At 34.0% G+C, this 12,320-nt stretch overlaps 1 protein-coding gene across 1 annotated transcript; it reads right to left on the reverse strand.

Annotated features, from left to right (window-relative positions):
* Window positions 1–7,183: 7,183 nt before the first annotated feature.
* LOC105792525 (linoleate 9S-lipoxygenase 1) lies at window positions 7,184–11,395 on the reverse strand. The gene is made up of 9 exons (XM_012621138.2): window positions 11,134–11,395; window positions 10,756–11,048; window positions 10,437–10,677; window positions 10,023–10,361; window positions 9,787–9,878; window positions 8,962–9,069; window positions 8,575–8,882; window positions 8,225–8,488; window positions 7,184–8,127 (listed from the first exon to the last, which is right to left on the reverse strand). The coding sequence occupies exons 1-9, from the start codon at window positions 11,348–11,350 to the stop codon at window positions 7,890–7,892; spliced, it is 2,100 nt and encodes a 699-aa protein (XP_012476592.1). The 5' UTR covers window positions 11,351–11,395; the 3' UTR covers window positions 7,184–7,889.
* Between the last annotated feature and the right edge of the window lie 925 nt (window positions 11,396–12,320).

The raw sequence follows: 12,320 nt of genomic DNA on the forward strand, positions 1-12,320 counted from the left end.
ACTCGATTTACCACCTCGGTTTGACTATCAGTTTGAGGGTGGCATGTAGTAGAGAAAAGTAGTTTAGTACCTAACTTACCCCATAACACCTTCCAAAAGTGACTAAGAAATTTTGCATCTCTATCGGAAACGATAGTCCTAGGGATTCCATGTAATCTCACAACTTCACGAAAAAATAGATCGGCAACATGGGTTACATCATCAGTCTTATGGCATGGAATGAAATGAGCCATTTTAGAAAATCGATCCACAACCACAAAGATGCTATCCCGTCCACGCTTTGTCCTTCGTAAACCTATTACAAAATCCATTGAAATGTCAGTCCAAGGTGAACTAGGAACAGGAAGAGGAGTATATAGACCATGAGGCATCACAGTGGATTTAGCTTGTTTACAAGTAATGCAAGTAGAGCAAATTTTTTCAACAAGTTTTCGCATGTTAGGCCAATAAAAATGCTCATGTAAAATATCATAAGTCTTAGTGACTCCAAAATGACCCATAAGACCACCACTATGAGCCTCTCGAACCAACAATTCTCGCATTGAACACTTTGGTAAGCATAGTCTATTATTTCGAAAAAGATAGCCATCATGCTTATAAAATTTGTGAAATGCACCATGTTCACATGCGTCATAAATGCTTGCAAAATCGAATCGATTGCATATAAATCTTTGAGATACTAAAACCTAATAACTTAGTATGCAAAGTACTAAGTAAAGTGTACCTCCTTGATAGAGCATCAGCCACAATATTATATTTACCTTTCTTATACCTTATAACATAAGGAAAAGATTCAATAAATTCAACCCACCTCGCATGTCGCTTGTTCAACTTACCTTGTCCCTTTAAGTGCTTAAATGATTCATGGTCAGTGTGAATCACAAACTCCTTTGGTAAAAGGTAATGTTGCCAAACTTCTAATGCCCTTACCAAGGCATACAACTCTTTATCATAGGTCGAATAGTTCAAATGTGCTCCACCAAGTTTCTCACTAAAGTAGGCTAGTGGTTTACTATCTTGCATGAGGACGGCACCTATACCTACACTAGAAGCATCACATTCAATCTCAAAGGTCTTTTCAAAATTAGGTAAAACAAGAATAGGAGCATTACACAATTTATCTTTAAGTTCATTAAATGCTAATTCTTGCTTATCTGTCCAATGAAAAGATACATCCTTTTTAATAAGTGCAGTCAAAGGTGAAGCAATTGTGGAAAAGTTACGAACAAACCTGCGGTAGAAACCGGCTAACCCAAGGAAAGACCTTACCTCAGAAACAGTTTTAGGGATAGGCCATTCTTGAATTGCCTTTACCTTCTCCTCATCCACATGGATTCCTGTAGAACTTATCACAAAACCCAAAAAAAATAAGCTTATCCATACAAAAGGTGCATTTTTCAAGATTAGCAAAGAGTCGTTCATGCCTTAACACATCCAATACTAATTTAACATGCCCAACATGATCATTCAAAGTTTTGCTATAAATCAGTATGTCATCAAAATACATAACGACAAATTTTCCTAAAAAAGGTCTAAGTATGTGGTTCATTAATCTCATGAATGTGCTAGGAGCATTAGTTAAGCCAAATGGCATAACTAACCACTCATATAGGCCATACTTAGTCTTAAAAGCAGTTTTCCATTCATCACCTTGTTTCATTCTTATTTGATGGTAACCACTTTTTAAGTCAATTTTAGAGAAAATGCATGCACCATTAAGCTCATCCAACATATCATCTAATCGAGGAATTGGATATCGATACTTTATCGTAATCTTGTTGACAGCACGACAATCAACACACATTCTCCAAGAACTATTTTTTTTGGGACGAGAAGTACAGGGACCGCACAAGGGCTTAGACTCTCATGAATTAACCCTTTCTCTAAGAGATCTTCAACTTGCCTTTGCAACTCCTTAGTTTCTTCAGGATTGCTTCGATAGACTGGTCTATTCGGAATACTCGAACCAGGCACAAAGTCAATTTGATGTTCAATCCCTCGTAAATGAGGTAATCCCTTAGGCATTTCAGAAGGAAATACATCCTCAAAATCCTGCAAAAGATCAACAAAACAACTAGGCAAATGTGTATTAGGGTTAGTCAAAATAAAGTTTTCCCTAAACCTAATAATTACAAATGTTTGTTTTGTACAAAGAGCAAATTTGATATCTCGAAACCTAGCGAATAAACTCACTTTCTCATCTCGTGACTTGTGTGTGCAATCACTCACCAATGTTGGGCCTTTAAGTTGGCTTTTAACACTAAGGGCCTCTTTACTCTCAACCTTTTTCAATGATTTTACCTCACTTCCCTTACCCATCTCACTAGCAAGTTTGAGTTGATCATTGTAGACTTCTTGAGGAGGAAGTGGAGCCAAAGTAAACTTCTTTCCAAGGAACACAAAAGTATATTGGTTAAGGAAACCATCATGATTTACTCGTCGATCAAACTGCCATGGCCGTCCAAGTAATATGTGCCCAGCTTGCATTGGAACAACATCACACAAAACTTTATCAGAGTATCTACCAATAGAAAATGAAACTAAGCATTGTTTAGATACTTTTACCTCCCCACTATCATTCAGCCATTGTAAGCGGTATGGCCTTGGATGCTTCACACAAGGTAGGCCAAGTTTCTCAACAAGGAAGAACTCACCACATTGGTGCAACTTCCACTATCGATGATCAATGAACTAGGTTGTCCACCAATCAAACATCTCGTGTGGAAAATGTTATCTCTTTGTTCACGCCTTCCTCTTTAAATGGACATTTAAAGCCCTTCGAGCAACAAGTGCTTTCTCACCATACTCCAAGTATTCTTCATATTCATCATGAGTATGCACATCATCAAGATCTTCCAAAGGAGGCATCTCATCTTCGTTATCGACTCAAAATCAACCTCGCCATCTTCTCGAATTACCAAAGACTTTTATTAGGGCATTCTCGAGCATAGTGACCCCTTCCTTGGCATTTGAAGCAGGTAATATCTTTTGGCTGCTTAATGGCACTAGGAGAAGTAGAAGAAGAAGATGGAGCTCGATTAGTAGAAGTAGAACCTTTAAATGAATTAGGCATACCTCTATCTTTGGAGTAAGTTTTAGGCTCATTTGGCTTGAACCGTGCATCTCTCCCATTCCACAATCTATCATCTTGTTTTTGCCAATTTCCTCTCCAAGCAGGATTAGAAACTGAACTAGAACCCCTCGGTGTCCCATGTTTTCGTAATTGCTTTTCAATGGTGAGTGCGGTTTGAAGCATCTCTTCAACATCCATGTAGTGTTGTAACTCAACTCGATTTGCAATCTCAGGCTTTAGGCCAGCAAGGAATCTAGCCATAGTCACCTCAGCCTCTTCAACAAGATTGGCTCTAATCTGAATAGTCTCCATCTCTTTGTAGTAGTAATCCACAGATCTATCTCATTGAACAAGATGTTGGAGTCTTTGATGGAGTTCTCGATAATAGTATGGTGGAACAAACCGTTTTCGTAAGATGCGCTTCATTTCAACCCAAGTAGTAACATGTTGCTCTCTATAAAGAATCCTACTTTTACATAATTGATTCCACCATGTTAGTGCATAATTAATGAACTCAGCGACAGCGTATGTTACCTTTTTCTCATCAGAGTAATTGTAACAAGCAAAGACTGCTTCTATCTTTTCCTCCCAATCAAGGTAAGCATCAGGATCATTCTTCCCTGAGAAAGAGGGAAATTTTGGTTTGGGGGTGTCATTGTTTCGTTCCACCCTTTCTCTAGGTACATACTCGGACTCAAAGTCATTATCAAAAACATGGTCCTCCCTTCGTTTAAAAGTTCGATCGCGCGAATTTGATCGGCTTATAAAGGCTTCGTTCAACTTCTTGTAATTATCGGCAATATATCTCTCTTGAGTTGTAAGTTTTGCATCAAGATACTCCCTTTGCTCTTGTATCATCTGGGTCATGTGATGTTCGATTTGAGTTTGCAACTTTTTCATCTCTTTTTGTAACAACTCGACCAAAGGATCGTTATCTCTTTTTTGCTCATCCTCTTCATTTTTACTAGTTTGGGATCTAGTGATCGGTATGGTATCTGTGAAACAAATCACACAAACAGGAACAAGAAAAAATAATAATAACCTCACTCGTTAGCTCTCAAAAGAATAACTCTCTGAATGATTCAAAACTTGTAAATATGTTTGGAGAGGGTTACTAATCAAGATCAAATAATGGAGGTGCAAACTTCAAAGAAACAATGAAGATCCTAATTGCTTTAAGAGGCCAATAAACTTGACGAAGCAATTTGTAATGGAGGCTACACGGATGAAGGAATTGTGCGTGCCTTTAGTATCTGCTAACACAAGAAGAAACAAAGTGTTAGAAAACGTAAGAGAAACAAAAAAAAAACGTAGACCTGCAACGATCCCTAACTCTAGAGTCAAAGAAAATCTTTAATAAGAAGAAAACTTAAGAAAACTCTACCCAATTTAAAGAAAAACAAAAAATCGGAAACGTTTGGTGTCTTAAGATTTTCAAAAATTGAAGCTTTAATTATACTTGAGTCAAGAAAAGAAGGGGGAAAAAATTCAATTTTGGGAAAAATAAAATAAAAATAATAACAATAATAGGAAAAGAAGAAACCTACGCATGAAAGGTAGGCAACTTTTTTTTTTGCGCTTTTTTGTTTTTTGCTTTTTTTTTTGCGCTTTTTACTCACTTTTTTTTGCGCTTTTTTTTTTAAAGAATAAGAGGAGAATAAACACAAACTTCACAAAAAGAGAATCAAAGAAACCGATGAAAAGTGTTTTAGGTATTTTGACTCGTTTCGGATTTGATTTTAGCTTCGAAAATAACACCGAATGGCCTGAAACTGATACCAACTGATACGGAATCCCGGATCTAGACACAAGAGAAACACAAATTAGAAATAAAACGAGAATAAATAAAATTAGTTAAAATAATAATAAATAAATAAATAATAAAAAAGATAGATTTGCCCTATGGAACCCTTGGTTAACTTGTAACCAAAAACGCCAATGATTGAGCGGCTCCCTACGAAACCCCTAGAAGAATAACCTCTAGAAACACCGATGAACGGGAAAGAAATTTGAATATTTGCAACTCCAAAATACCCTCGAAAGTAACAAACTCCAAACTAAATAGCAAGAGAAGAATCACTCTACTCCCAAAAAATTTGCCTCACACAAATTTGAAAGAAAACAAATACTCTTCTTTTTATTCTCCCCTCAATGTGTAGAAAACAAACCTATTTATATGCAAATTACAAGAGTAATTGAATCCTAATAAAACTCTTTCAAGAGTAATTGAATCCTAATAAAAACTCTTTAAAGAGTAATTGAATCCTAATAAAACTCTTTAAAATTATCTAAGAAAATAAATAAATAATAACCTAACCAATAAAATTACTTAACTCATAAATGATGTGTCCCAACCAATGAGAATTAAGTAAATAATAATAATAATAATATACATAAAAGATTAATCCACCAATTTATGGGCTTTCACTATTCCAAGATTGGTCCAATAATTGCATTCTCGTATTTGTCAATGTCACGAACATGATGAATTAAATTTGTAGCAACAAAGTCTTGGACAAAAGCATTCATCTTTAATTTTAATTGTCGTGCCTTGCTTCGAGTAATTGGACCACTAGGAAAAACAACCCCTTGAGTGTCACCTCCTTGGCTCGTATCATATATTAAGAAAATATTTTTTGTCTTTACCTATTAAAAATTTATATTAAGTATATTAAAATTTTAAATATGTTAAAAAATATATTAAATATATTAAATATATTAAAATTTTAAAATTAATTATACTTAACATTTTTAATATGTTTAAAATTTTAGAAAACTTAGAAAAAGAAAATCACATTGTAGTTGGAAACTGGTGGCGCCGATTTATTTAGCTCCAACAGAAAATGGAAATTTTTTGTAAAGTCTCCCCTTTTTTCAAAAATTATAGTATTTCCTTGATATTTATACAGGTGGTGTCAATTTATTTCGCTCCACCAGAAAATGGAAAATTTTTTTTTAAGTCTCCCCATTTTTTCAGAAATTATAGTATTTCTTTAATATTTATACAGGTGGCGCCATTCTATATGACTCCACCAGAAAATCGATTTTTTTATTCCAGTTGCTAACGTGGCATGTTGGTAGCGCCAAACTCTTTGGCTCCACCAACTTTCACTATAAATTTTATGTCATTTATATGTTTAATCAAAAAATAGGTCATTTATGTAATTAATTAAATTTTTTAGGTTAATTTTATAAAAAAACCCAGAAATGGTAAGCATCATAGATGACATTGAAACCACATGTTTATCTGAAACATAATTTTTGAGAAAATGAACGGTCTAACATAGACGAGTCACGTTAACGGAAGACGCTTTTTAATATTTATTTATGGGTAAATTCACAACACCTCACTCAATTATAGTTGATTATCTTTTTTTAGTCATCCAATTATTTAAAGTTTCAATTTGATCATCCAATTAATTGGGTTTGTTCTTTTTATCCTTTCTCGTTAATTGTCTAATGGAACACGTGACTTAACTGTTATTCCATTATTTTTATTTTTTAATTGAAATATATTAAAGCATAAATATTCGGTATTCGTTAGAGATTTTGATATATAGTTGCAAATTTTAGTATCTATAAAAGTTTTTGGTATTTGATTACGAATTTTGATATCATATTAGAAATATTGGTACAATTTATTAGTTCCGACACATAGGTGGAAAAGGAAAAAAATTAGTATACCAAAATATGTAAAATCTTTCATTAAAAGTTGTAATATCCGTTAAAAATTTTGATATTTGATTAGAGATTTCGATATCCATAAGAAACAATTTTGATATTTAATTACAAATTTTAATAATTATTATTAAAAATATTTTTATCACATTAAAATATCGATAAAACCTTGCATACAATGTAACTTCCGTCTCACCCAAGTTTCCTTCAATTGACTTTTTTCCCTTACATACCTTTCTAGGTTTCAAGTAAATTTGAGAGGAAGGCCAAGATTTTTAAAATGTGTATTAGCAGATTTTAATTTAGGTCTTTATAATTTATAAATTTTTATTAATAATGGTAAAATTATATTTTGATCCTCTCAAAATGATAAAAATTTTCGCGAAATTGCATTTTTATAATTTATTAAAATATATTTTTACTATTATAAAATATAAGAATTTTCTTAAATTTATTGAGAGTAAATAATACTGTAGTAGTATGACACTGAAGATGGTACAAACTTGGAGGACGAGATCAGTGTACCCACGAAAATAACACAAAATATAGACAATAATACTATTTGATGTGCTGCAATAATATTACATAGCAACACTTATTTCATGCAACTTATACCTTTCAATTAGATTGAGATGCTATTTGGAATTCCCTTGCCAGAAATGCCAACATCACCTGTTGGATAAAGCAAATTGTAAGGAACATTGACGGTACCAACCCTGTTCTTCAATGTCTTGTCTGTGTTCATCTTTAAGATTTCCCCTTCAATTTCAGCAAGTCTCTTATTGAAAGCATCCGAAGCTGCTAGGGGAATTGCATCGGTGGTCCAGTTGGGGGTTCGTTGTCCAAGATACACCTCATCCGATGCGTGGTTCGACAGCGTTTCGAGCACCGTAATGACGGTCAGGGATTGTAGCTGAGAAGACATGGTTCTAAAGAAGACCTTCTCAGGGTTCTTTTCAAGCTCTGCATACTCAGGGGTGCCTTTCTCAGGCATGAACCTTCGGCTTAGTGTTGGGCGGTTGGGGAAGTAGCCTCCGTAGGCGTATTGTCCGTAGTTGACAGCTGCATGGAGTGCAGAAGCGATCCATATGATAATGGTGCAAGATTGAATCAGGTTTTCAAGGTTCTGCATTTTAGGCTACCATGGGTCGTTTTTTTTGTCACCATGACCCACCTCTCGGAGTTCCTTCCACCATGCTTGAAGTTCAGGGTCCCGTTGAACCATTTCATCGGTCTTGTAGTAGAATGAGCAGTAATCTCTGACCCATTTTTCAATAGCAAACCAGATCTTCAACCCATCAACAGCGTATGGGTAGTCTTTTATCAATAGTCGGTCAAGGTCATCCAGAGAATTGATATCACCATCTGCAATCCCTCTGATAAAAAATAGAAAACAAAAGACCATATAATTTCTATGAAAACATATATACTATAAATCCCTGGTTAGTTCTTTTACTAAGATTATTATAATACCTTTTCTTGAGATCATTGGGAAGAGCCTGATCCATGAAATTCCAACTCTTGTAAATTACAGAGGACATCTCTAGAGAGTATTTTCCAGGACAAAATGTCTTCTCTATAATTCCATTAGCATTAATGAGCAATTCTCTAGCCAATGCATTAATAGTCATGGTGTCACGGAAGTGAGGATGGAGAAGCTTATAAACTGGATGAACCGCACTCAGCTGTCTGTTTGTTGCAATCACGAATGGCTCTAGCACTGCATGAGTGTTCAACCTGACACCAAATAAAAAACACAGCCTATGTAAGCTTCAAATACATATATGTATATGTATTCTTCTTTGGCGCATGTATGTCCTTACCAATGGCTCACTAGCTGATGGTGACCAGAATCATTCACATTTACAAAAGCTTTAGCAAGCTGCCAAATCCAACCCTCAACTCCATGTTCAGCTGGAGTGTATACTTTGCTAACGCATCCAATTTTATCTCCTTCCATTTTTGGCAAGCTCAATTCAATGGCCACTGGCTTCAATGTATTATCCCCTCTCAAGAACAGAATTGTCCTAGATGCATATGTCTTTGCTTCTGTATACTCGTTTATCATCTTAAGGTAAGGCACAAGTGTGTCGTGATGGTCCAATATAAATAGCCTTTTGCTTGTCAGTGCCTGTGTCACGTCCATAGATCATTAGTGATATACCAAGAAATAAAGAAAAAGATATATATATATATATATATAATATTACCTCTTCAACAGTAAGTCCATCTAAGTTATACTCAATGTCTTGCTTGGTTATTGAACTGTTTTGATTAACATACACTTCAGGATCTAAGTTGCTCACCGGAGGGAATTCCTGCAATTGATTTCATAGTGTTATAAGTTGAGATATATAAAACAATATCTAAACCCTTTACATACATAAAGTTTGAGTGTTTTTTGTTTCCTAATTTTGCTTTTAATGTCAAACTTCTTGTAAAAAATTCGAGTACTTCAACAAAAGTTGGAGGGTTTGAGCAAAAAAAATAAGTTTGAATAAAAAATAGGGTTCGTTTTTTAAACGGGCCGTCAGGACTTGGGTAGAATTTTTTTAGAAACATTTATTTTAATATTTTTAGTATAATTGATGTATTATATTTTTTAGATTTATTTTTATATAAAAATAATTTAAAAAACCTTAATATGAGTAGGTCAGATCGGATTCGGGTTTAACATTTTTAATTTAAGTCGTGCTTGAGCAGATTTTTAGGTCCTTTTTTAGGCCAGGATCGAGCCTATAAAACAAATCTAAAATTTTACATCAGTTCGACTCGAACCTAACCTGACCCGACCCGACCGACCCATGATCAAGTCTAATATAACCAGAAATAGGTAGCCTCGACCACCTAATTAAATGTACGGCGCTGTTAGTTCAATTCAAATCCCTTTTATACCCTTCATTAAGTCAACAATTTATTTTTTTAATCTCTCAAAAAATTTAATAATTCAGTTTATGTAATTTTATAACAAATACATGTCTTCGCCCCCTAATTGGACGAAAGTGATTGACTGAGTTCTTTTTTATTAAGCTTACTTTGAGAAGCTGAATAAGAAGAGGGTTCAATCCTGCAATCATTTCTCTTCCAAATTCTTCATCTGTCCTCCATGCAATAGGATTACTCCGATCTGCTCCCAAGTAGTCAACATATTAAAATACATACATACATACATACATACATACATACATACATACAATAGGACTACTCCGATCCTCTAAATAAACACATGCATGCATGCATGGAATATTTAATAACACTAAAATTTGTTCACCTTGAATCACTTGAGGCACTGGATATTTTAAGAGCTGTTGGCCATCAGATCGGAAAAACTCCTGCATCATCTCCAAAGGGATGTTACTTGCGATTTGATTGACAAGATCAGTAGGAAGTGGGATTCCATTGAAGTAGAGATTGTCCACGTCTTTAAACGAGTCGAACTCATTAGGCGTAAGATTAACATAAGCTTCCAGTAATGGAATGATTTGATTAACTAAGCCCTTCAGATTAAAAGCAATAAAGTCCGATAGCTTCAAATGACCAAATTGCTCATCTCGTGGGACGTAGATGTTTAGAACTTCCGGTAGAAAAACCCTGCTCTCAGTGTTTGGATCTATGAACAGATTAAGAAAAACGTAAGATTATAGATATTCCCAGTATACTCAATGTCCAAAAACTTTATCCGAACCTGTTTTGGAAGGTGGTCTGCTGGTTCTTCCTCTCCGAGGATAAGGATACTGTGCGGAACCTCCAAGAACCGGACGAGCGAGGTCTGCACCGTTATCGGGATCACCCAAATCATTGTACAAAGCATAGTCATAAACACGATCTCCTGTTTTCAGCTCTCCAGTCCCTTCCCCTCTCAAGGCCTTTAGCTCTTCTTCTCTGTATATACGCAGCGCTGCTGGCATCTCATGCGGAAGATATGTCTACAAAAAGAATTCTGCTTGAATACGAAATCTGGCTTTAATTCATTTGATTCATAATCATAAAATCATGTTTAATACCTTGTTAGCGAAGAAGATTCGTGGTTGTTTATACTGTTTATCAGGATAAACCCACGAGTTGCAAACAAAATGAATTCGACCTTCGCCAGGAACATCTTCAAGAGTAATTGTCTTTAAGAAAAACTCAGCCGCATGATTATTTCGTAGGATGATAGCTCCAGGAATTCCAAGCTCTTCATCCCACTCAAATGAAACCTTATACAACGAATCACTACCAGCCAATGGAGGAGTATATGTGAGGTTCCAATACTCCAATGCCTCTAATTTCCCCAGCTTTCCTCCATTTTCATTTGCTACAGCACAACAATTTTGATTTCTTTTAAACATTATTATATTTATAATTTCAAAAAAAAAAAAAGAGTTGGCAATGAAACGTACCAGGATCGGTATTTTCAGCACTGACGAGCTGGAGAGTGACACCATGGCCAAGCAACTCGAAAAGGCCATCAACTACGGTTGAGGTCAAGGAAGTGAAGTCCAAAAAATTCTTCTTAACTAAAACAACACTGCCTGTGACGGTCTTGGTGGTTTTATTGATGCCGGTAATGTCGCTGACAACATTACCGATAGAACTCGCTAGATCTCCGAGAACCATTTTTTTTTCTGGGATCTTATTAGCTACTAGAAATATATGAGTTGGATTGTTTGAAGTTGGTGTGCCGAAATAAGAGAAATGTTTGGATATTTATAGGGAAACTTAGATTAAAGAATTAATTAATTGAGACAAGGCTAATAGGATATCGTAAGTCTATGAAACCTTATCTGGAAATACGCCACGTTGTTAAATTTGACTAAATTTAAAAAGGTAAAGTAAAATGTTAAACGTTTTATTTATCTATTTTACTGTTAAAATTTAATTTTATATATTAAAATGGAACGACGTTACATGCCACGTGTGATTATTTTTAACAATAAAATAAATATTTTTAAGAGAAATGACCAATTTACTTTTAAATTAACATACATAAATTAATTTACTAAATTTTAAATAAAAATTTCATCTAAAAATAAATATATAATTTAAATCTAAGTGTACAAGAAAGATGTCACTTAAAAGATTAAGATGTTGGGAAAGAAGATTTAAAAAACTTTGATGATCATTTTTTTCAACAACAAAAAGAAAATATTTAACATCATTGTCGTATGAAGTTAGATAAGGTGAAATTTAATAGATTATTTTAAAAGAATATTATTTTTATTAATATTATATTTAAAATTTTAATTAAATTAGTGTCAGGGTCTATCAATACTAATTCAAATGAAAATGAATAATAGATAATTTTTATCTATAAAAATATAATGAGATTTAAATTTAAAACTTTGTACATTTTAGTTCTTTTATTTTCTCAGTTCAACCGCAACTTCATTTAAATTATATATATGATATTTAATAAATATATATTCACCTAAATTTATTTAGACTACAACTAACTGTATTATAATCTAATTAAATTTAACTTATCACCGAAAGGTAAGAATAAAAAAACGTGTATAATTCACCTTTTTTTTTAAATAACCTAAATTAATTAATTAATTATAAAAAAAACTCAAGGAAAAAAATAAAA

The sequence above is a fragment of the Gossypium raimondii genome, chromosome 8, assembly GCF_025698545.1.
Source record: "Gossypium raimondii isolate GPD5lz chromosome 8, ASM2569854v1, whole genome shotgun sequence".
NCBI lineage: Eukaryota > Viridiplantae > Streptophyta > Magnoliopsida > Malvales > Malvaceae > Gossypium > Gossypium raimondii.